The sequence below is a fragment of the Cimex lectularius genome, unplaced genomic scaffold, assembly GCF_000648675.2.
Source record: "Cimex lectularius strain Harlan isolate CLEC.00 unplaced genomic scaffold, Clec_2.1 scaffold58, whole genome shotgun sequence".
Lineage (NCBI taxonomy): Eukaryota > Metazoa > Arthropoda > Insecta > Hemiptera > Cimicidae > Cimex > Cimex lectularius.
In genome coordinates, this window is record NW_019392696.1 from 493,444 (window position 1) to 520,807 (window position 27,364).

The 27,364-nt window shown below is 34.8% G+C and overlaps 1 protein-coding gene across 2 annotated transcripts in view; it reads right to left on the bottom strand.

Moving 5' to 3' along the window:
- LOC106670598 (MAM domain-containing glycosylphosphatidylinositol anchor protein 2-like) overlaps window positions 1-27,364 on the bottom strand; it is a 531,551-nt gene that overhangs the window by 484,899 nt on the left and 19,288 nt on the right. Inside the window, exon 2 of one of the 2 annotated variants that reach the window (XM_024226040.1) lies at window positions 18,287-18,307. The exons of the other annotated variant lie outside the window; for it this stretch is intronic. Coding sequence (XP_024081808.1) covers window positions 18,287-18,307 — 21 coding nt within the window. The remainder of the gene's footprint in view (window positions 1-18,286; window positions 18,308-27,364) is intronic. 2 annotated transcript variants of the gene reach the window in all.

Below are 27,364 nucleotides of genomic sequence, written 5' to 3' on the forward strand. Positions count from 1 at the left end.
AGTTTTCACTTAGCACACTATTATTAATCAACGATATCTTCGTTTTGATGTATTATACATTTTTAAACAATGGTAACGGAGTCGGTAATTAAATAAATAAACCACTTTTGATAATAAATATATTCACTCGCATAAAGTCCTTGTTTCTTCCCAAATCTTGAAAAAGACACCTAGAACCTCGCTGTTGAGTCCAAGAACAATTGTAGTACACTATAAAGCCAAGCTAACATAATGATACTTAAAATAGCATAAATTTATGCACAATAGGCTAATACTGATGCCGGCTACTGTATAACTTATCGAGCATAAATTTTATGCATAGGTAAAAAATATAATCTTCATTTAATTGTTTTTAACATTTTAATATTCATTGTTAGAAAGGTTAATTCAATTTTTTTTTTTTCAAGTTTTACATCTTTTCACATAGTCACATAGTTCACCCCCCACACGCTTGCACACACGCGCGTACACACACTGTCTGACATACACTCTCTCTCTCCCCCTCCCCCTCTCTCATCANCTCTCTCTCTCTCTCTCTCTCTCTCTCTCTCTCTCTCTCTATCCCTCATTTACTCCCTCACCCTCTTTCATAAAACGATAATATGTTAATATAAATATTACATTTATGTATGTCGTGTGCTGCGTGTGTGATTGTGTTTTAATTGGTTTATTCTGTTCATATCAGAGCATGTTCGACGGATATTTTTACAACGTTACGATAGTATTAGTTTCAATACACGAGATCTAATGAAGATGAATCACTCAATTTATCATATAACATACTAATATGAGTATTTACTGTCAATTATTAGCTAATGTTCATTCCGTATCCCCGTCCGTACAAGGTAAAAACAATTAATTCTTCTATTATATCCAAGCAACTTTAAATTATTTTTTAGTTAATACAAGTTTTAGAGTACCTGGGTCAACAAAATTATGGAATGTATTTTTATGAAACATGTATAATCAGGTCCATATGCATATTATGGACGTTATATCCCATACAAAAAGGAATCGTTGACACGAGAAAATCCGAAAAATGTAGGTTTCGCGTGCTGCATAAAAATGAAGAACCTGTTGTTGACGTGAATACACCAATAAAAGCAGGGTGCGGCCAGAGAAGCATGTTCGCCAGTGATACGGCACCATCGGTTTTACTATAGTATAGAATTGTTGAAAGTAAATATAATTCATTCCCAGGAGAGGTGGAAAAAGCTTTTTCGCAGTATCACTGCGAAACCGCTCGGCTCGGTGGGGTGCTGAGGAATCTGCCCTCCGGTATTGAAAATACAATCTCTGCCGCACAATAACGATTTGGTAACTTTGAATAACATTTGCACTGCTTGAGTTCAACTCACAACTATATCGTGAATCCCGCAGGATGGGAAAAAAATGATTTTTATTTGGGTCTCGGCCGAGTGGACCATTGATTTATAAGCGGCAAAGCCGCAATATCTCCATTATCTGTCTGATCTGCTGTCCTACTGTCAAAATGTACGTTTTCCATGGCACTTTGTCGCATCGTTATACGAAATACATGACAGTTTTTATTTTCATTAAAGATGTTGATTGAGTCTGGCACTCGGGCTTGCTTTGGAAACTGACGAACATCCTCCCTCTTATGTACTGTCTCATAAGGAGATCTTATCTGATGGACGGATTTTCCCGAGTCCGTCAGGATACTGATTCTCACCTTATACCTCATTAGGGCGGGTGTTCCTCAGGGATGCATACTTGGCCCATTTCTATTTTCAATATACACTGTAAATATTCCTAAACATGTTAACATTTCAACACGTACAGCGATTCTTACACATAATTCAGACCCATTAAGCACTCAACCCTTACAAAACCTGAATAAATGAACAGTATGGTTCAAAAATTGGAGAATGAAGATAAACCTAAAGAAAAGCGCGCAAAATATCTGTCAGGCATATAAATGGAATCCCATTGCCATCCACTGACTTTTGTATTATCTTGGACTTTTCATGGATAAACGACTGACTTGTAATCCCCACGACAAGACAGCAAACAAACCGACGTTATAAATTATTAAAAAGACTACTTGACTCACGATCAAACTTAGACATTGAAAACAAACTTTTATTTACAAGACAATGGTAAGACCACTCTGGATGTACCCTTGTGAAGTGTTGGGCTCAACCAAGTATTCTAATTTCCAACGTCTCCAATCAATCCAATCAAAAATTCTCCATCAAATTATAAATGCTCCTTTTAACGTTTCAAATTGCACTATTCATAACGACCTACACATCCCGTTTGTACATGAACTCATCAAAATCCGTTATAAAAAATACATTCTTCTTTGAACACACACAATAATCTATTAGTACGACATTTATCATTTCCAACCCTACCTGAATATCCTTTAAGACGATTGAAGCGAAAGTGGCCCCTATACTTTCTCATTGAGTAAAGATTTAAAGATTTCAGTGTGTATATGAACGTATCTACTTAATCCAATATTTGTAGTTGTAAATATCAAATAAATGTAATTTTAAAGAATTAAAGATGTACATTGAGTAGTTTACACAATTAATTACCTTTTAAGACCATTCCTGGCCATTGGCCTTTATTTGGTTTACACGGTATTTAATTATTTATTAAAAAGATTTATAGTATATTGCTTTTAACTGTTTACAAGATTTTACCAGTTCCTTTTATTATTTAGCGTATTTTTACATTCTTTTCCATTCAGTTTATCTTTTTGCAATCATTTTTTCTATTATTGTATAATAATTGGACAAATAGCTATAGAATAAAATCGATCGTCTCGTGCTTTATCCTATTTAGGCCGAATATGACACCCAGGGGTTCAAGGTAGCTAACATACATTCTACCATAATAAAACCTATCTTACAGACATTTACTTTCATATAGTCCAAAGCAATTATTTGCTATTAAAAAGTAAACAAAATTTACATTGTTCATTTTCCCACTTACCTGCATTTTTACTCTTTAGTTTATCCTCCGATAATGAACCACGTTTCCATCATCTATAAAATAACCTGAACACCATTGAACATGGCTCCGCAAGGGAGGATATCGTTAAAAATACCATGTCCAAATATATATTGTATCGTAAAATAATTTCGTAGTTTTGTATGTTAAATTAAATGATAATTAAAGGTTCTTGTAAACAAATCTAATCCACATATTTGAAATAGTTTGTTCCACTACCTTTTGCTATCGTCCACCTAATTTTGTAATTTTCCTAGAACTACTTAGGTTTTCGAACGATGCGTTTTCCGCGGGCCTCATGTGAGGTAAAAATTTTCCCGTTACTAGTTTTCCAGAGCCCAGAATAAGTGGGCGAAGCCAAATCAGCCATTTTCCAACAATTTCTGGCGCGTTTGCTAAAAACAAGTGGGAGTGAGGGTTATCCTGGTGGAAAACAATCCCCTTGCAATTAGCCATTACAATCCGGTTTTGGTCAATTGCTGGCATTAATCGCTCCAATTTTACGCAGTATACACTATTAAACTGTTTGGTTGGGGAGAAGAAGCTATTATAAAGCCACTACCATGCAATCCCACCAAATGGACAGAATAACATTCTTCAGAGGAAATTTTTTGGTGATGTTAACGGGGGTCGCATTTTCAGCAAAATTTTCCTATCTCGACATTGTTGTAAATGATAGAAATGATGAAGATGAGATGAGTATTTGTAATATATTTGTAAATTACTCACTTTTTATACCAGTTACCTTTTTAAAAATGTATGTTACATTGCGTCTTAGAAAGGAATCGCAGATGTATATGCGATCCAATAAATTCTTCTTAATCATGTGACCCCATATATCGCTCCGACATCTATATCCAGCAGCTCTCAGATGAGTTCTAATTCTTGAATGAGACATGTTAGTGTCTTTGCAATGTATCGTACCGTTGACTGTAGGTTATTTGTTGTTGGTGTAAAAGCTCATATTTGATCATCAAAGGTTGAATGATGACCAGAGCGCTTTGCTTTCAGCAAATCAATGTTTCCGCTTCTGAATCAAGCAAACCAGTTAAAAACAATGCTTTTTTTTTAATTCATCATAAACATCACAAATTTTCTAGTAGTCTGAGCTGCGGTTTTTCTATTGCTTCAATAGAACCCACTTAATGACTAATGATGATTTTTCTTCACCTTCTAAAATTTCTCGAACGAAACTGACGAATAACAACGCCTCAACTAGTCCGTTTTCTCAGAGTGTAAGCTAAATAAACATTGCTTAAAAACACGACCAGGATAAAACCCAATGATCGAAAAACCCTACAAACCTTTTTTACAACCCAATACTCTTTTCACCCTTAAAATAAACTTCTTTCTCATTTCAATAATCTTTTCATTCCCGTCGAGCACCATGTACTAAATCTTGGACAGGAATTCTCATACTAGACTCAGCCCCACCGCTTCCAATATAAGATTCAAACTATTTAAAAGGCATAGAAGTGATGAACGGTGGAGTGAGTGCGGTGTTCAATCCTTTTAAAAAGATAGTTCCTACTCTCAGTAAGTTGTTTTCTAACGATCCGGTTTCGAGCTTTTACCTCATCATCAGATTGAAGGAGTTCTACAACCACGTCTCTTGACATGAATTGCAAAAGTATTTTTTGCACTTTTGCAATTCATGTCGAGAGACGTGGTTATAGAACTCCTTCAACCTGATGATGAGGTAAAAGCTCGAAATCCGGATCGTTGTTGGAAAACAACTTACTGTGAATAGGAACTATCTTTTTAAAAAGGATTATTTAAAAGACCGCTGAACAAAAGATCTAAAGTTATAATGGCCAATAAACAAAGACTGTATATTGCTCTGATACTACTACTTATAGTACTTGACTGTAGGACTTGAACCGTTAAGTGTTTGAGCCTTAACAGGCACCAAATCTTTCAATCTAAATTTTTCCGGACAATTACTAATGGTCCTTTCTGTCACCAGTCTGTTTGACTTTGTTGATAACGTCGGCTTCCCTGGATAGCTGGTGGTGTTGGCCGGTCTGCGAGCGGATGAACACACGTTGAACCGATCGATTCTCCCCTCAGGATGTTGTGAAGCGAAACGCATCTGATTGAAACGTAAAGCAGCGAGAATCGACGGGCCCAGTAAAGCGATCAGTGTCGATCAGTCCATGTTCCCGGGATAGATGCCAAGCAGTCTCAACAAAACATTTCGTGTTTGCATACTGCATATTTTTGTTTACTTATTGTAATGTCTAATTGTAAAATAAAGACTTGTTTTAAACATTATACAAAGTTAAATTCACTAATTTCGTGGTCCGCTTGACCAATTAATATCTTACAATTAATTAAAGTTTTCAGTTGATATAAAAAAGTTGAAAAATGGCAAAAGGAGGGAAAATTCAAAAGGTGTGGTTGAGATGGGAAGTTGGTGTCCGAGTGGATAGCTCAAATGGTAGAGCAGCGGGGTATCAAGCCTGAGATCGTGGGTTCGAATCCCGCTCGTGCCATTGACTTTTTTATCTCAACTGAAAACCTTAATTAATTGTATTATACACAGTATATTACTATTGTTGGCCATTTTATCTTTATCGAGTTTTGTGGTGAGGTGGGAGACAAAGAAGATATAAAAGTGCCAGTTATATTTATGACATGATAATCTTTAGTGTTACTTGAGGCCTATGATGGTGTCTCAAGTTGAAGGTTAAGTTGTAAAAAGTTCAATTTGTCTGTAGCCAAAGTACCGTAAATATACATTTAAAAGACCTCATGCTACTTTGAAAAATTAATATACATAAAGAAAGTTAGGCTGGTCTAATATTGTTTTTTACAGGCACCTAGTGCATAATTGCCTCTATAAATTAATTAAAACTGCTAAGAATTTTCGTCGATTCGTTTGAGAATCATAGAGAAAAATTTATTTCCTTGAGTTTTCACTTATAGAAGTCTGTTTTCTCGCTCCGTTTTATTAAATGCCTTCCATGTTTTAAATTCATTTATTTCTAATAATACGCGACGAACGTTTTCTCCAGCTCATTCTGATCTATCAATTGGACAAGGTTCGTGTTTTGTATTCGTGGAAAAAAATTCGGCGTGTTGATTATTGAAATGCGATGGTCCTAATAGAAAGATGTCCCTTCCAGGTGACGAGAAAAAGGCCGATGCCTGGTGGGTTTCCTAGGACGAGTTGACAAAGGGGTGGCCTTTATTACATCTCACCCACAGGGATTTATAAACGCCGCTCATATAAAGAGAAAGGGGGAAATTCATTCCGCTAAGGCTTTCACTCCGGCACCCTTTTTTTTATTTTATCCCTTCTTGTTTTTGTCCAATTTTTTATATATATATCGCGTCCCTGTCTGCTCTGGCAATTTTATTAAAGTGGTTTTGATTAATCACCCCCACCACAAGGCCCCCCAAAGTTCGTCAACCACAACAGGATGTCATCACAACATCTGCTTCGTGTCAACTTTAATAAATGCAAACCGAGATTTGTTTCCCCCCTCGAAACACAATTATGACATCTTTCATCCCCTCTGCTAATTGATTAACTATTAAGCAGCATTGTTATTGTAAATAATGAAAATCGTGGCAAAAATTATAACACTGGACCTCTATATGTTCTAACCCTACCGTTTATCCAATTCTGAGAAATGCACAAACAGTAAATTGTTTTCCAACGATCCAGATTTCGAGCCCTTAGATCATCATCAGTTGAAGGATTTCTACAACCACTTCTCTCGACATGAATTACAAAAGATTTTTGCGATTCATGTCGAGAGAAGTAGAATTTGTAGAAATCCTTCAACCTGATGATGAGCTAAGGGCTCGAAATCCGGTCGTTGGAAAACAACTTACAGTGAGTAGGAACTATCTTTTTTAAAAGAGATTAACACCGCTCTCACTCCATCATTCATCATTTCTATGCACAAACATATTTCAAAAATGCACTTCTCATGTTCCCTTTATGATATTTAGTGCAAGAGTGCGTACACTGGCAGGCAAAATATTCCACCCGATTGATTTTTTTTTCATTTTCTTAGAAAAGAAAATTCTGCCCTTAATTTCTCTCATTGCTTTTACCAATAAATATTTATTTATGCTATATATTAAAGTGGGAATATCAATTAGGAGTAAACACACTTAATCCAAAACAAAGATCAAGGATTTTTCAATATTTAATTTTTACTGAATTTAAAATGTTTATTAAGTCTCATTTGAATTCTGAAATAATAAGCTGTGTAGTTTTCACCTTTGTTTTCTTAATTTCAATTTTTTAACTTCAAACTGCCATTTAATGCTGAGGATGTTGGGCGTGGTGTGGCACTTATGGATGATGGACGTTCCATGAGGTATGCGGCTATTGCCATCGGAGTGCTTTACGAAACTTTGAAAGATGCTGATAGACGTTTTCGGGAAACCGAGTCTTACCGTAGAAGGCCCGGTTCTGGATGCCCTAGATTAACAGAACCAAAGGATGACCGTTTTTTGGATTTGAGAATTTTGTGAAACCGACACCTTACGTTCAAGCGATTCATCAACGACTCAGTTTCCCGAAAACGTCTATCAGCATCTTGCAAAGTTTCGTAGAGTAATGCGATGGCAATAGCCTCATACCGGATGGAACGTCCATCATCCATAAGTGCCACACCACGCGCAACATCCTCAGCATTAAAGCGATTCATCAGGAAGTTCGAGGTGTCCAAAATCTGAACTGCTGCTCAAAGAAAATTAAATCAGTATGGGCGATGTCTTTTCGCCGTATAAGACCAGAATTGACCAGAACACACAGAGTTGCATTTCGGAGGCACGACTTTCGGCTGTGGGTTCGAATCCCGCTCGTGACACTAACTTTTTCATTGCAACCAAGAGCTTACATTAAAAAAATAATTAATTGAAAGAAATAATTTGATCAATCAGACCACTAAACATAATGGATTTTATACTAATAACATTGTGTATGTTGGCAAAATGTTTATACAAACAACATATCACATTCCGCTGACTGTATTTATTGCGTAAAATTATTCCAATGATATGGAATAGTTGTAGTTTCTCTATTTAAAACAAAACTGGATCATCGGTCCCTCTAGGACATTTTTCAATTGGTTTTTTGTTTTCCATCTGGCTTTTTTTCATTTTTCTCAAGCGAATTGTTTATGAGCCGGCATTTTTATGAACCCCCGCATATACTACAGACCTATAGTACTCAGTGGACATACATATTCACGTTCCGACAGCGATAGCACTCGATATTAATACAGTGTCCGTCTAGGGGTCACTATCCCCAACAGATCACTTTCAGTCGCCCCTTGAGCATTCTATATCACCCGTCGCCTCGAAATACCTATATGGATATAAACTCTTGCGTCATCAAATCTCGCAATTAAATACAATAAAATAATATTACAATTTATGTGAATTTTTAAGTTGTACAAATAAATATGTTTTAATTTTAACACAAAGTTTTACTTTTTGAACAGATATTCAGGCACATTCCTTCAAATCCTTCCCGTTTCACTTAGGTAGTTTGATAAACGGCTTTTGTTTACGAATCTTTCAATTTGATTATAATATTAAAATAAAGTTCAACAAAAATTAAGATGAAATATAAACACCAATCACAATATTGTTATCGATGAGGGGAGGACAAAGAAAATTTAGAGATGACACAAGAAATAAGCCAATATAAGCATTCTAGTCGTGCTATTGTTTGCCGAGTAACTGTTACAAGTACTATACCAACAAGGGAACTTAGTTGTTTGCCTGTTTACTCACCCAGCTTCCGAATTATTTTATTTTGTATATCCTTCATGTTTTACTCGGGACTCGGTGTAAATAGGTTTTAGTAGTTTTAAAAGCAAGATAGCGGATACAAGGGTGAATAATTAATTGTCTCATTTTGGAAGGGTTCCAATTTGAAAAGGTTGTTAAAATATGACCGGCTGGGGTTTTTGAAGCGGCGCGATAAATACGAACGGGGGTTGGTTTTCAAAAGTTGGACAACGTGATTACTTGCATCATCATCATGCAAAAGTAGCGGAAGATACCTTTAAGATACCAATGTTTGAGAAAGGGAAGAAACAAAAGTAAAACTCCGGAATGAGAGAGAAAGAGAGAGAAACAACATGTAACCTAGACTCTCGCCTGGCTTCTTACAAAGAAATACTCTCTTTTTCTTGAATTATTCAACTTTTAACGAAGGAAAAAATATATCTAGTCTCATCTCCAAGAAAAATAATGCGAAGCAAACTTTTGCGTTTTAACATCTCGAATGCAAAAGGTGCGCCTAGGGGAATTCACGGTTTCGCTTTTAATTTGCAACCAGACCTTGAAATTTCCTTATAATAAAGGACTTAGTGGTCAAAAGTTTAATGTACATTATACTTCACCACGCTAAAAATTATTATTACTATCTTCTAAAAAATGTGACTTTTTAAACGTTAGTTAAAACATGGCGTTCACATGGATGATTAAAAATGTAAAAAATCGGTGATAAAGTTTTGTTTTTAATTAAAAATGACAATATTTAAGGATTAACTTCATTATAAGTTTCCAAAATTATAATTGTATACTTTTATAAAATGTGCAACAATCAATTATTTGATGATGGGTGTTAGTCTGCGAGTCGGTGAACTCATACTGAACCGGCATACACGGAGAAATAATAATAATAAGTTGAAAAAATAGATTTAAAAAGGAGAAAAACTACGAATTTTCCTTTTTTAAAGAGTAAGTACTAATTTCAACTTCTGTTCATAGCCGAACCAATTGACTATTTTAAAAAATGTTTTGGAATTTACTTCACATTTGTTCTCATTAGGAACCAAATAGAATCACTTAGTGCCTACATACAGAATACGATTCAAAATAAATGCAAATTTTTCAATTAATTATTCTTTGTATGTAAGGTCTTGGTTGAAATGAAAAAGTTAGTGTCCCGAGCAGGATTCGAACACACGACCTTCGGCTCAGTACGCCGCTGCTCTTGAAGTCACGATAGCTCAAATGACTAGAGCAGGGGCGTATTGAGCCGAAGGTCGTGGGTTCGAATCCCGCCCGTGATACTAACTTTTTCATTTCAAACAAGACTTTACATACAAAGAATACTTAATTGAAAGAAGTAATTTGGTCAACCAGACCACTAAATATAATGAATAAATGGAAATTTTGGTTGAGGGAATACGCTATTTACAGAACTTCTCATGTTTTATATANTATATATATAAAATATACTGCCCTTCAAAAAACCGACCACCTCGTGTTTGCACGAAAAAATGGCAAACTTTGGAAATGCATATTTTCTTCGCCTTTTAGGTCACAGAACTGCTCTAGAACACATCGTTATTTTACGCTGAACAAAATGGCATTTTAAATGATTTCCTGGCTTCAGTCCTTCATCAGTAAATTCAAATATTCGGAAACCTGTTAATTTTTACAAAAAATTCAAATTGAGTTGCGGGGCCAGGAAATCGTCCTGGAGCGGCACCCTATAGCAATCGATAGGAAATTTTAATAAGCTTTCAGTTGGTCACCTTCCACTTTACCCGATATTTCAACTGTTTTAGCGTTATTCGTGATTTTTGGGCAAAAAACGTGGTTTTTTACGTGCTCATGGAAGGGGACCAATTCAAAGCTTATTAAAATTTCCTATCGATTGCTATAGGGCGCCGCTGTAGGACGATTTCCTGTCTTCACAGCTCAATTTGAAGTTTCGGTAAAAAGTGAAAAATTACCATATTTCCGAATATTAGAATTTACTAATGAATGACTGAAGCTAAGAAATTATTTTAAAAAAGTAAAAGTACAAGAGTAAAATTTTCTAAAAAATGAGCCCTAGCGCAGATCGGTGACTTAAAAGGCGAAGAAAATATGCATTTCCAAATTTTGATGGGCACTATATAAAAAATGAGTATAATATGAGGTTTTCTATAAATAGTGTATGCCCCAACCAAAATTTACATTTATGTTAAATTGTTTTCTGTATGTTGGCCCGAAGTGATTGTATTTGGTCCCTAATGAGATCAAATGTGAAGTAAATTCCAAAATATAGATATTTAATTTCATGGACTTAATCCACCTTAAAACGTCGTTTAGGAGTTAGGAGACAATAGAAGTTGTCTGCACACGTTTAAGCCAGTATGAATCGAACTCCGGACCGTAAAAGATCATGAACATGGATTTACTACTAAACGATAGTCGATTAGAAGCAAACCATTTACTAAGAAGTCTATAACAATTTTAGACTGAATAAAAAATAAACTAAATTTGAACAAAACATCAATCTTTTTTAACTGCTACAGCTCGTTGAGAGAAAGTTACTACTGAAAATTAAAATGAAAATTTAAAAAAAAAATTGCATTCCTGATTCAATAGTAAACCGCACTCGTTTCAAATGGAAAATAGGTTGAAAAAATTGTTTAAAGAAGAGAAACTATTAAGAACAGAGAGGCGGATTTTGTTTTCTCAGGGAAAAAAGGAAAAGTGGATCTTTCATATTTAGTTTTACAAGCAGAACAAACAATTTGACATTGATATGCACAAAGCAGTCAAAAATAATATTAAATAATGTAATATTAAAATTTAAGAAAAAATGATAACGTATTTTAACAAAACAATATGCCAATGAAAAAATTAATAAATAAAATAAACAGAAATATATACAATAAAAATGGATATATCGTTTAAATAAAGTCATAAAAACTGTTTTATAATCAAATGAAAAGAGCTCTGTATTGTTTTCTTTTCTATTTTTGAAAAGTAAAACAAAAAGATTTCTCAACATTTCTTCGTACATAAAATTCGTCAGTTTTGTTTCAGTCCATCGTTTTCTTTAATCTGTAAGAAGATTCTCGTTTAGAAAAAAAAATTTTAATTTATCAAGTGCCTTGTAAACTCTATTGACGTGTAATTTGAAACTTATGATTAAAAAAATATTTGTACATAAACTCGAAAACCGAGGATATGAGAGGGCGAGAAAAAAAATAAACAGCCGGGCTTAGCTTGTCCGTTGCCTGTTTGTACAGACTGCCTACTCCTATCAAGTGGCAAATGTCTGGTTTGTATACATGAAAAGTACAATTGAAAAGCATTCCACAAAGTGACAATGATTGAAACACAACATTTGGACAAACTGTGAGCGGCTTAAAAAACAACCCTCGCCTTTAAAAAACCCGGTTCAATTAAGACCCCAATAAAGCTTTATTTGAGGTGTTTTACTTAAATAGTTGAATGTTTGGGCCTCTTTACTTAAATTTACGCTAAACAATTACAGAACCGAAGAAACAGTCTAATTTTTAAGAGCGCTTTATTAAGAGCTTTATTGATTAAATTATGAACGAATCGTAAAAGGTACACCGATCGCCTATCATCATTTCTATTGCGTATCGTTATTTTTTTATTTGTAGTCTGTACATATTTGTACATATTACATACGTGTTCACACGGTCACAGGACTCATCTGCCGCCAATACTGGCACTCAGTGTGAGGAACTCGAGGCCATTGACGATTAAGGCGAAGTGACGGGTTCTCGGGATGGGAATGTGTACAGAGGACTCGAACAATTACGATTAGAAAGGATCGAGAAGTTGATGTGAAACTTTTGGAATCAGGAACGGATCGGTCGTTGACAAAAAGAGATGTTGAGGTCGCTGTGGATACTAAGTGACACGGTAAGAAGCATAGACGATTTGTCTGAGGTCTTTTGATTGAAAGAATTGGATGCGCTAGATGTTGGATGGCTCGGCAGAGAACCCCACAATCCCATTCCGTAGGTCCTAAGTAGTCGCAGTGAAGCCATGTGCAAGGTTAGTTTAGTTTTGACAGTCAAGACAGATTTCGTTCTAATAAGTCTCCGTAGTTGTCCTAAGTCTGGGAGTCCACCTCAGACTTCTGTCTAAGTACAGTCCTAAGTATTTGACTTGAATGGAAATCGGAATCGTTGTTGAAATACAGTTGGAAGAAAGACTGTTTTTCAATGTGAAGTACACTGTGTACATTTTTCTTCAATCCATCTTGTCCTTCACTTTTTGCACCAGTCTTCGATAAGCTCAAGGTGTTCTTGGATGTTGGAGGTGCCTGGATAGGATTCAAGTTAAAGGACAACTTGAGGTATCGTCCGCGTAGGTGGTGTTGACGGGGTGTGCAGGCAGGTCAGAAATATAGATGATTTAAAGGATGGGACCATGAATGCTCCTCCATTGATATAACAACGAATCTTTCACACTTTTTTTAAACATAAAATTCTAAATAATGGATTATTATTTTTTTTTTAATTCTTTCTTTTTAACGAGGGTTTGCATCAGCAGAGGTCATATAAACCCTCAGAGTGCCTGTATTTTTGAAAAACAAGCCCATTTGTTAATATGTTTTGTTCGAATGCAGGGCCGCTGGATTCGAACCCGGGACCTTTACCTTACGGTGATGAGCGACGTGTCAACGCCTACACCGTTGCGGCCACCGACGCCCCCAAAAACATTGTTATCGTTAATATCCTGCCATTCAGGCACATAGCATATCGTACTTCGTTTAGTTTTGTTCTATGTAAGCAAAGTCAACCGTCACTACAACTTTAATAACTTTCAATTAATTATTAACCGAATTGAAATTTGCTAATAGTAATTCCCCCCATATTGCTTTTATTTCATATAATAATAAAAAAATATATAAAACAAGTTTTATGAACTGATTTGTAAACTTGGCATTTCCATTTAGTCTTATTTTTCCGGTAGAAACAATTTTTATAATAAATTCCATGGAATAAGGACAGAATCCAGGCAATTTTTACTTTGTAGAATTCTTGATTTTAACTTTTCTACATAGCCAAATAGAAGCACTTGGTTATTAAGATCACTAATATCGATTCAAGTTAGTTTAAAAAATCAAGATACTTTTTACATCATTTTACAAAAACTCTCTATTCTTCTCGTTGTTTGATGGCATTCCTCGATATGACTATGAATACAGTAATATTAGTGACCTAAATTGCAACAAAAAAAATTTAATAACAATACAACAGTTGGTTATTTATGATAAAATGAGCATAGTTATTTGTGATTACGATGAATAGATTTTTCCATGACAATTGCCAGCACGAAGTCGATACAAATGATTTTCCATTTTGGCAAATCAACGCGATAAATCGTCGATTTGTGTTATTCCATTTGAGGATTAACCGTGTATAATTACAATGGTGTAATGTTACCTATGTTTTACTAAGCGTTGTTTTAATAACCTGGATACAGGTGTTTACGAAGACTATATTTTAATGCATAATCGATAATGCTAATCTCAATTCATAAGTTAATGGCAAACGGTGTTGGGTAAAATGAATATGTGCTTCAAAAGTGATATGAAGCTAAGGAAGTTTAAATTACCCCTATCAACTGCACTGTCATAGTCTTTCTCCCATAAAACACGATATTACTGGAAGACGTGGGGTACCTCGTTGTAAATAAAATACTGTTTCGTAATAAACAGCTTATTTCCCTGATGTCCAGACGCAAAAGAACTGTACATAGCATAAATAAACAGAAAGCCATTAACAAAATACTCAACATTTTCTATATATTGTGATCTACTTAAATAAAGTTTTAAAGTATGTTTTTCTACTGACTTGTTTAGTTTTCATTTTAAAAAAATAATATAAAAAAATAATTATAATAATTGGACAACCTTTTTAACTAAATGACTGTAAACTCTTTTAGACGTACTCCTCCACATATACTGCTTTCGCTTTAAACTTTTTTAATGAACCCGGCCGAAGTTAACTTAAATATAAAATACTCTTTCGTCCCCGTACCCATGCACTGCACTCCTTTGACATTTACAAAACGGTTAAGTCGTCTAAAATAAATAATATAAGACAAATATCAAGTCAGTCCTGTCTGAAAAGGATTTAACGGTTCACCTGAATTAAATTCGGTTTGATGATCGGCCCCGGCATGATAGCCCGGCTGTGTACATTTGTTGAATAAACACTATCAAAGTTGGAGGAAAATCCCCTGCTCAACCTTTCTCTCCCTAATCTCAAATAATACACGGTTTAAATCCGGTAAAACTTTAAACCGTACATTATTTGACGCTGCTGACTAATGCCAAGGAAGGCCTTATAAAAATAAATATAAAATTTTTAGTATTATCTTTCACGTGGTCATATCTAAAGTGGATTAATCTTGCTATATTTTATTGCTTACCTACTATGTCCGTGCTACTTCATTTAACAAATAATCGCCATAAAATTGTCACATCTAACAATTAACTTTTTTCGTTAATGACTTTTGTAACAATACAATATAAACATAAAATTGGATCAAAATACGATACTTTATATTTAATCTCAAAATTATTCTCGACAGATATTTCTTTTAGCTATATCTTTAACTTCTTACATAAGAATCGTACAAATTCTTTGTATACCAGTGATTTATCAATTGCGGTGATACTTAAGCAAGCTTCGGACCTTTCTATAGCTTATAGTTAGAGGTATATATATTTATTAATTATTCGATGTAGATATGGAGGAAATTAGTTAATAATTTCGTAATGAGAAGGAAAGAAAGAAACTACACACTTTTAAAAACTACGTAAAATAGAGTCATTTTTGTACAGTAGAGACTAGTTAGTAAGATGACGAAGATTGAAGAGATGAATTCTCTCTTCCGTGTGTGTGTGTGAGTGTGTGTGTGTGTGTGTGTGTGTGTGTGTGTGTGTGTTTGTATTTTATTCTGACCGCATGTCTGGTAATCTGACTCTCTCCTCTCTCCCATTCTCTATTTATATCACTCCCTCTACATCTGTATCTCTCTCGCTCGCTCGTCTTAATTTGTTTGAATGTCTGGTACTACATTCATTCATTCATTCATTCATTCTCTCTCTCTCTCTCTCTCTCTCTCTCTCTCTCTCTCTCTCTCTCCCTCTCTCTCCAAACGTATTTTTCAAATTCTTAAAAAGTAGATCTAGAACCTCGCTGTTGAGTCCAAGAACAATGTTGATACGTTACTAATTTCCTATATGAAGCCAAGCTAACATAATTACACTTAAATTAGCATAAATTTATGCACAATAGGCCAATACTGGTCGCGGTGCACAGGTCGTAAAAATTCTGGCTCCTTTATAACCTATCTAGCATAAATTTTATGCATAAATAAAAAAATGCCATCTTCATTTTATTGCTTTTGTCATTTTAATATTCATTGTTAGAAAGCGGTAGTTGAGTAAAATTAATTTTTTTTTCAGGTTTTACATTTTGCACATATTTTTTCTTCCACACACACGCACACGCACGCACAAACACTCTCACTCTCTCTCACACTCACTCTCTCTCTCTCTCTCTCTTTCTCTTTCTCTCTCTTTCTCTACCTTTAACTCACACTCCATCTGAGGTATTGTTCTCTCTCATTTTATCTGTGTTGAGTTGTGTTTTCCTATCTTTTTATCACAACCGGAAACAATTTAAATCGCGTCAATAAATAAATCCTACCTATTTTCATCAAATTCATAAAAGAAATTAAGCGTACTATTTACTTTTTCATTCCCATGATTTTCAAGGCGGCGGACAATTAACAAGATATATCGGAAATCATTGATCTATCTGTAGTATTTATATGTATTATCCCCCTAATAAGAGCTAACTAACGAATTGGAGTTTTTACAAATAGGCCTAGTGGCCCGAGTAAATCTGATAAGAAACTTCACCATATGACCCTAATCAAACTAACAAACTTTGATCGAACCAATTTACCACCCAACTTTGTCGACCCAAATTCTGATAACACTCCACAATTATGTAAACATTAGACGTGGGTAGTCCTAAACATTTGCGGTAAACAATGAAATGGAACCGTAGCTTTCATTTTTCCCCTCCCCCAAAAAGTTGTCTCTCTTTGGCTTTAATAATAAAATGGTCAATTTACGTATTCCCTGTCGTTGTGTTTTTTCAATTTTTTAATGAACAGATCATATATTGATATGCTTTATCAAAAACACAATTCTGATTTGGTTAAATAATAGAAGGAAATGGTGTGTGAGAGGTGTATCTCATCTTTACTGATACTTATTTACAAACATCAAAATATTTTAAGTTTAAAAAAAATAAACTTTTAATATTAATTTGTATCGTTTCTCTCAATAAAGATGACAATGGATAATTTTGGTAACGATATGTCAGTTGTTTCATGTCTTTCTTATAATGAATGGAAGAGGAATGCAAATTTTGATTGATTTTCGTGGAGTTTGGATACGCGACGACCACTCCTGAGAAGTAGATCCCTCGGGAACTCCGGTCAGTTAACTTCCCTTGGAAACCCTGTCCTTCAGACAGGGCGGAGCTATTTGACGTCTCCCTTAGGAAATTACCACCGTCAAATATTCAAACCGATGTCACCCTTCACTACCTTGTAAACAGATCGTTGGACTTGTCCATCACAATTCGGCTGTCTTCCCTTCAGCACTTCGTTAATAAAATAAAACAAAAGAGACTTCGATGAGGATTTAATATTATTTACACATAATATTGCACCCCCTTAATGAAATTCCATTAGCCCTAGCCCTTTTCAGTATCAAGGGATTGCCTTGTGCCTTATAATACGTTTCGTCTTTCATAATTAAAATTCCTTAATATTCCCATAATTCACTTTCACTTTTCCCTTTTGTAATATCTTTTTTAAGAGAGCTACTATATTTCAACCAGGAAGATTTTTTCGTCTATGTCCAAACAAACTTCGTCAATGACGAGGTTGACAAACAGTGAATTTCAGTCAAATGAAAAAGAAACTATTATTCTATGTAGTACTTACTATAAATCTTTTTCTCTCTCTAAACTACTTCTACTTTCCTATTTCCTCTTTCAGAAATATCTTTATACCATTTCTCTCTTTTGATCTTTCACGCACTAACTCTTTTCTCTTATTTTTTCTATTCATTATCTCTTCTCGTTTAAATATTCTTTCTCTCTCACTCTCTGTTTCTTTCTCATTCTCTGTTTTCACTCTCGGTTTTTGTCTCATTCTTTGTCCGTCTCTCTCCTCTCTCTCTCTCTCTCTATCTCTCTCTCATACTCACATTTTTTAGATCTATTTATGTTTCGAATTTTTACTAAATGTGTGTGTTTAGAACAAATCAGATTGAAACTATAAGCAAAGCAGCAATGACTTAAAAGCACCATTCATCATCTATCTATTTTACAAACAAGTAAAAGCATTCAAAACCAAAAGAAAATATTGCACACGTTAATATGTATCTAAAAGAAATTAAGCAAAATATTTTCTAAAACTACATCTATTATCTAAACAAAATCTACCTTAAAATATTTTAAAGTACCTTTCAATGGTGGCCCTCCACCTGTAACATAATAATTGTTAGTATATCTTACTTTTTTTAACCGTTTAAATATATATTTCTCTTCAGTGAAACATACTAACAAGCAAAAAATTCCACCCACTTGTAATATAAATTGATTTGTATGTATTTTTATATATTAATCAAAGTTTCAAGTTTTTAACGCTTAATAATTGAGTCTTTGTCTAAAAAAGTAAAAAAAATGTAAATTGCTAAGGAAAATGAAAAAAAGACGGACAGATAAAATATGTTTTAATTAGATTTTTAATTAACATTTCAATATCGCGTATTTCCTCGTCTTGCCATAATTACATCTCGAAGACGCCTCGGCATACTTTCTACCTGTCTGGAAATGTCTCTGTGCTGGAGGTTAGCCCATTCTTCAAGAAGAGTCTTTTTGTGATCGTGGAGTGTATCAGGTGTTCTTCAGTGAAGGACGTGTTCTTATCCGTTTTGAGGTTATACTATAAATGTTCGATGGGGTTCAAGTCTGGAGAACGGGCTGACCAGGCTAAGACCCTGATGTTATGCTGTTGAGGGTACGTTCGTATACCGACATACGAACGGGCATTATCGTGCTTAGACGAGGATTGTCGCATATTCATCGAGGATAGGCAACGCATGATTTTCCAAAATTTCATCCACATAGGGAGTGGCCGTCAAAAATCCTTCACGGTTCTTACCTCCATGAACAACAACCAACTCTGTGCGACTCTCCATTGAAATTCCCGCCCACACCATCACTGAGCTAAGTTGAAAATGTCGGCTCTGGGAAAAATTACAGGCTTCGAACCTTTCATTTCGCTTCCTCCATACTCTTTCACCCCGGTCTGGAGATCGTAGATCAACTCATCTGTAAAAAGTACAGCATACCAATCATCCAAAGAAGCCGTGCAAATCTGTGTTTTCTGTTAACAGTAAGGTGGCGGTTTCGCAAAATTATCAAAGTCAAAAAACGTTCATCCTGTGGTTCCGTTACCCTAGGGCATCCAGAACCGGGCCTTCTATGGTAGGACCCAGTTTCTCAAAAAGGTCTAACAGCGTCTCGCAGAGTATCGTAGGGACCTCCGATGGCAAAGAGTCGCTTACCTGATGAAACGTCCATCATCATTAAGCGGCCCATAGACGATCAATATTATTGCACAGTATTTTGGGTTGTGCAATTGAATTGATCGTGTGTAGTCGATATTGAAAGTTTGTGCAATACATTGCATGATTGACGAAAAGTTGAAAATATGTATATTGTACAACCTGGAAAATATTGCACCATCTGTTGGCATTATTGCGCTATATCAATCAGTTTGTGAAGTATCAACAAGTGGAAAATATTGCACAAACTTCAATATCGCCTTCAAACTATTCAAGTTCATTGCACAAACAAAATTTTGTACAATATTATTGAACGTTAAGGGGCAACCGTCAAATTATTGTGCAATCTATAGTGTAAAATAATATTGACCGTCTATGGGCCGCTTAAAGTGCCACATAAAGCGCAACATCCTCAGCACTAAGTGGCATTTTTAAGTTTAAAAATTGAATTTAAGAAAACAAAGATTAAAACTAAACACTTTATTGCTTCCGAATTGAAATGAGACATTTTTAATTCCGTAAAAATTAAATATTGAAAAATCCTTGATTTTTATTTTGGATTAAGGATTGTGTTTACCTCTAATTGATAATCCCAATTTAAAACATAGCATAAAGAAATATTAATTGATAAAAACAATGAGACAAATTAAGGGCAAATTTTTTTTTCTAAGAAAATGAAAACAAATTAATTGGATGGAATTATTTGCCTTTCAGCGTATTTTGGATAAAATTATTGTACCTTTGTATTATTAAGGAAACTTGTCGGTACTTCTGGGCGACAAAATCAAACATGTTCTTTAAGAAATACATCGTGTAAATATAATGAATATTAAACATTGCAAAACTGGATGTTTATATTAGATTTTAATTTTTAAACATGACAGTTCGTTGGATTTTTAAATTCATGAAAGTTGTTTTGCTAATTGTTAAATTTCCGTCATATATTTTTAACATTTTATAATATTTCAAACGTCGTTTAGAGTATGAAATGTCGAAAGTAGTGAGGAAAGACTGTTTTCTAATGCGACGACATAAGCTTTCATCGCAAGTTTAGTCAATGCAATTGATCAGTAGTTCTGTTCGTTTAATCTTCAATCCTAGCGGCAAATCTCCTTGGAAGGCGAAAATTGATGGCCGGGTACCCAGTGGCTTCTCGTCATTCCATTACGGAAAGCCACCCTTTCACTCCCCTTCTCCGGCCCTTCTCCTTGAAGTCTGATAGCCGCTTAAGACAGCCCCCGCCTCTCCCGTTGTGTATTTTGCCGGTAACAATGTTTACATTTAGATTGCCTTCATGAAAACGCTATTTTACATACTTAACTGGGAACCGCCGTCAATCCGTAGGAAAGCCGGGAAGGAAAATATTGAAAATACAAAATGGCGTTTTAAAACGGATTTCTTTTACGCCTCGTTTAAATTCGGTGACTCTATTTTTTCCGCTTGGACTCAGAAAAGGTTAAGTAAATCGTTACGTTGGTTAAGTTATTTAGTTATAAAGGTAAAGCCATAAAATCATCTCCACGAACAAAGTAAACAACTGTATACTTTCACTTTTGTTGTTTCCCATCTTCAGCCTTCGAAACTGATGTAGTAAGAGAGGGGGAGAGAGAATTAGTAACGAGGGAGATAATGTAGGGATAGCGAGTGAGAAAGAAAGAGAGAGAAAAGAACAGACACTGACAGAAAAAGCGAATCTGTAAGAAAAGAGATTACCGTACAGTAGAATATATGAAAATGTAGTAGAATAAGTGAAAGGAAGAAATGCCTTTTGAAAAAGGCAGACAGCCAGAAAAGGCGAACGAACGAGTTAGATAAAAACAGAGAAATAAATAGAAGAGGATAGGAGCTAGTGTGTAAGAAGGTAAATATAAGAATATAATAAAGTGAGTGAAATAAAGTGATAAACAGGAAGAAGAATAGACAAGGGGGAAAAAGAAAGGAGAAAGAGAGAAAGGGAGAAAGAAAAATATATCTTTATTATAATATTATCACTATTAATTCATTTATATTTTGTGGTCTAATTGACCAAATTACCTATTTCAATTAATTATTCTTTCTAACCACTTGACCCGAAGATCGTGAGTTCGAATCCCGCTCGTGACATTAACTTTTTCATTTCAACCAAGACCTTCACTCTCGATCAAGGTATGGTTTTGAAGAAGAAGATAGCAAATTTAGTTGCTAATGCCATAACGCACTAAATTTGCTTTGATCCAGAGTGTTCGCAAAAAAAAAGAGAATACAGTAGACTATGGGAAATAGAGACAGACAGCTAGAAACGAAAAAAGTGAATTACTTATAAACGTAAAAACAAATAAAAGCAGTAAACAAGTAAGAAAGCGAGTGTATAAGGATAAAAAATATAAGAATGTAATAGAGAGGGTGAATCAAAGAAAGGATGAACAGAAAGAAGAACCAACAGAGAGAGTGACCGACAGAGACAGAGTGTGAATAGGACAGAGAGAGACAGAAAGACAGACAAACAGAGATACAGAAAAAGAGAAGAGAAAGAGTGAACGAAAAACAAGATGAACACAAATAAGAACCAAAAGTGACAGACAGAACAGAGTGTGAATGGTACAGAAAGAGAGAGAGAGAGGAGAGAGAGAGCGAACAAAAAGTTTAAAAGATGAATTAATAATTAATTTTACTTAATACTTAAAATACGATCATTTTTAATGGCGGAAGAAAAAATAAAATTTCCTCCGTTGACAACTTTTTTCATGCAACTTTTAACTGGTTGCTGGTATTTTACTTACCTACCTTAATAGGCTCAAAATAAACTTTTGGACTTTTCACTAAAAAAATGTCCAAACGGTTATCCAAGTGTAACTAAATAGAGGGAAATGTTATCCCTAATTAATGACCATCTTGACGGATATCAAGTGAAACTGACATCACTCGAAATTGATGGAAAGAGTGTTTTTAACTGGTACTTTACGTCGAGTAGGAGGGGACAATATAATTTTTCAGGTTATTACTGGCAACGCTGACGATTAATAGTCGAGAAAAGAACTTTTCTCTGATAAAAATGAGTAAATACCGGCCATTTTTATTAAAAGGATTTATTTGCTATTGTTTGGAATAGGATATAAACAAATCTTTGAAAACATTTTTTTATTTACAGCTAGTAAAAACCTAGAAACCATTCGGAAAAATAATTGGTTACAAAAAATTTGTACTTATACATAGAAATTACGAATGTGCGTTTAGGATTGAATAAATAAAAATAATTAATGCGATGTTAATTATTCAAAATGGTTTGTTGTAAAATGCATTAATTTTTTCCAAGTTTGGTTGGGTACTTTGCTTGTCAGTTTAAAACTAGGAAATAAAAGGTCTCTTTTTAAAAAAATTATGAATTCTTTATTCACAATATCCTTTTTTCGAGGTATTTTAAAAATTCTTCTCGTTCGATTTTTACGTCGGTTTTACAAGCCATTTCCATCGAGCTGTACATAACAAAAGGGATGGAAAATACAAAAAATATATAAATAATAAGTGGAGGTCAGGTTGTCGACTAGGGGTCGGAGGAAACAAAGGTTACACGCGTTAATACACGATGAATATAGATTTCGCATTCATCATACGGGTGGAAGATCGGAGGTGTGGTTACAATCATACAACCACAGCCGATGATTGATGCGTTCCAATTGATGAACCTTCGGATGACCGCCTCCTTTACAACATCAACATCCATCTTTTGAAGAGAAAACAAAATCCGATCGATATACATGAAATACGGGCTGACGTCCTTTCAATATTTTCAGACTCATTTTTCTTCCTACGTCAATTTACGGGCAGAATGAGGGAAACGTTTAACAGAATCCTCTTCCTGATCTATTCGTTGTATTCTTTTTGTTTAATTTAACATTATTCACTGATTTTAAATTAAATTCTTATAGTTATTATATGTAAATATTACGTTTTTTTAAGGATGGCTTTGATTTTTAAGATTTCCAAATATGGCTTATTTTTTTAATACTCAAATAATTTGTTCAGCATTGTACTATATGCAAAATCATAACAAAACATGTATTTCTAAACTGATTAATTTAAACTGATAATTATTATATCGTATATTTAGATTGGGCACCGTGTTGGGCGAGTGGTTAGGGTATCCGACGCACATTTGTCACACTAGAGGATCTCGGTTCGAATCTTGACACACTCATGGGATTTCAATTAGGGTTAATGAAAAGGACTTCGCTTTAATGAAAAAAAGGAATGTAAAATGGTTCTCGCCCCCTCATCTATGAGACCAAAGTTGGATATTAAGTCGTTAAGAGAAGTATTACTTGGGCGTATTCCAAGAATAACAAAGACTTTTTATAGGCATTTTATAAAGATAAATTTAAATAATTCTTACCCACTCCTTATTCCCTTATGTTAATTCATATTTAACCAACCAAATCAGATTAAGGTGCGACAACGAGATCTCGGAAGTTAGACAGATACAAACCGGCGTCTCACAAGGGAGCATTCTTGGTCCCATCCTTTATATCATTCAGATATAGGCTTTAACAATACACGCTAGTACCATCATTACAACCTACGCAGATAATACCGCAATTTAGTACTCCAACTACAACCTACCCAAGCTACCTCCAACATCCAACAACGCGCAAAAAATGGAGGGCAAGACTGAATGAAGAAAAATGTCCCAGTGTACGTTCACATTGAAAACACAGTACTCCAATAATAAAGAGATACCGATTTCCATTCAAGTCAAATAGTTAGGACTGCACCAGACAAGAATCCTGGAATCCTGTCACAAGTCTTAAGAGGCAACAGTTCAACGAAGACTTGGACAACTACGAAGACTTTTCGGATAAAATCTGTCAATCTGTCTGGACCGTCAAAACTAAATCATCTTTATACAACACTATTCGGAAATCGTGAGATGCGGTCTAGTGTGAGGTAGGTTTCAGAAAAACATTTTCTTTATCGTGCCAACGTTTCGATCTTTATTGAGATCATCTTCAGGGCCTGGGATTTACAAACATTGTTTAAATTTAACAAATACATATAGGATGTGGAAAAAAGTGAATTTATACAATGCAAAAATATATTTTTATAAATATATATCACCACATACTTATACAAGACTTCACTGCGACCATTTTGAACGGAGTGAAACTGTGGACTTCTGACAAGCCATCCAACACCCAACGCATCCAATCCTTCCAATCAATCAGACAAATCGTCTAAGCTCCTTGCTCACCAACCTCAGCATCCACAACGACATCAACATTACTTTTGTCAGCGAAGTGATCCGTCCCCAGATTTCAAAAGTTTCACACCCACCTTTCGATTCAACCTAATTCCACTGCCCTTTACACATTTCCATTTTAATTTTCAATGGCCTGGAGACTTCCTTGCTTCTTAATCCTTCATTGGCTGCTTTCTTATGTCATGTGTACTCCGGGTGCAGCGCGGGCATCTTAGTGTTCTGTCCGTGTGAAAAAGGAATTGTGTGATGACATTTTTAATGTGTACTAATATGTATAGGAATTTAAAATCATTTTAAAAAGTCCTCCTGTAAAACAGAAATTACGAGCACTTTACTTTTTCACTTGTTTTAATTTGAACTTTTTTATTTTTAATTTTTTTAAGGAAAACTTTTTTCTTTTTTAGACAATGTCGGACACATTAAAAGTTGTTTTGACATTTGTCGTGAAACATCTTAAAATGCAAGTATTGTTCTTCTTCCGTTGACCTAGTTTTTGTATGCATATTACACAAACTTATTGTATTACAACACATTACAGGTTTCAATGTTTAAAACTTTGCAAATACATTTTCTTCCGAAATAACTTTGACCGGCGGATTTTGCGTTGTCGTTGAGGAAAACGACCCTATTCGATTTGATAGGTACATCTAGTTGGTCGAGTTGGCCACACTCTATTTGATAGAATTGACCGTTTCGTTCTCAAGAAGCGGTCCAAATACCAGCCAAAATTGACTTTATTCGTTCAAGCTTGTATGGCCGGCGTAAAAAAAGGATTTTCAGACGGAACAATTTGACATTTTCCTTCATGGAACCATTAATTTAAAAAAACACCGGATTGGGGATTTACCGTTGTCAGTTCATCATGAGAAAGCAGGTCTTAAAACATTTTAATACATATAAAAGCACAGATCCCTTTCTTATATTTACTAAGTTTATAAAGAGAAAAATCATCTTTTAAATTAAATTATATTTACTTATTTGTTCTACTGTGTTGTCATTTATTACATGACTGTTTCGCCTTTTGTATTTTTAATCACTGTTTCGTCAATTGCGTCTCAGCTTAATGAATTTAACGATGTAATATTTGTATAATGTAATTCAATGGTTTTGAGAATTTTAAGTTTAATGTTCATTATCAAACCATTGACAGACCTTTCTATCTTTTTTCATCTAATTAACTGTGAAGGCACCGTATAAATGTAACCCTCCGCGGCATTTGTTTACGTGATATTTTCAGTCGGTTGATTTATAAATGAATTATAGTGTCAACGTGCGAACCTACGGAGGAACGAACGAACCGTATTAATTTTTAACAAATAGGTCTAAAGGGGGTTTAAAGGATTTTTATCCTCCCGTGAACCGTTTCTGTGGGGGACAAAAAAAGGATTCGGCCTTTTATTACCGGAGCGTCTCGGCTAATTCGTTTCAACGCGTACTCTCATTGTCGCCCCCTTGGTCCCAGGGTCGTAAACTGTATTTCGGTTCACGGGCCATTACAGACCCCTGGGCAACGTTATTGCCGGGAGGACGAGACTCGGCGAGCCCCTCCGCTCTTGTATGACAATTAGAATGTTACATAATGGATTCACACGCGATCTCACACGATTAACAAACCAAAAGTGACATCTATTATTGATTTGTATATACTATAAATTCACTATTTACATCTCGTTCTTTGTCAAGGAAGGGCGCAGATGTCCCTTTCAGCATCATTTCATAATCGTTGTCTTGAATCTCCCTAACAATCTTCCTCCCACTTGATGTTTTTTATTGTCCGTGATGGTCCCCTAGTCTTTTGAAATTTCTTACCCAAGCGTTAATACCCGCAGTGGAAAAATTGGACAAAAAACTGTATAAATTAACGATGAATCAATTTTTCTTTACTCTATTTTGCGTACATGTGTACAATGACTAATAAAAAAATACTGCGATCGATTCACAGATAGTAACACCTTTTTTTAGACCATTGTAATATTCCTTTTATGAAAATTAAAGTGGCCCATAGACGGTCAATATTATTGTACAATATAGATTGCACAATAATTTGACGGTTGCCCCTTAACGTTCAATAATATTGTACAAAATTTTGTTTGTGCAATGAACTGTACCACTTGTTGATACTTCACAAATTGACTGATATTGTGCAATAATGCCAACAGACGGTGCAATATTTTCCAGGTTGTACAATATATTTTCAACTTTTCGTCAATCATGCAATGTATTGCACAAACTTTCAATATCGTCTCCAAACAATCAATTAAATTGCACAACCCAAAATATTGTGCAATAATATTGACCGTCTATGGGCCTCTTTACAACAATAATACGGGTTGCACAATATAGTTGTACATCAAAGCGACCCTCAATATATTGCACAATAATATTGACCGTACAGATTATATTGAAATATTGCGCAATACATTGAGATATTTGATTTTTATCGTGCAATATAGTAAATATTGCTTCGCTCTGGTCAATATTGTGCAAAAATGGTTCAGTTCTGTCTTCACAGTACTCCAATAAACATCGAATTGTCAAAGTCTGTTGCAAAGAAAAAAAAGTGAAAAATTTCAACAACAAAAAAAAAACAATTTAGAATGTATCGAGGTGTATCAGAGTTTACCAACATTGTGGAATGTCAAGAGTAAAGATTACAACAATAAAATTAAACATAAATGAGCAATACGAACATATGATTCGTAAATATACAGAAATGTTTCTGGATTTCTGGATGATGA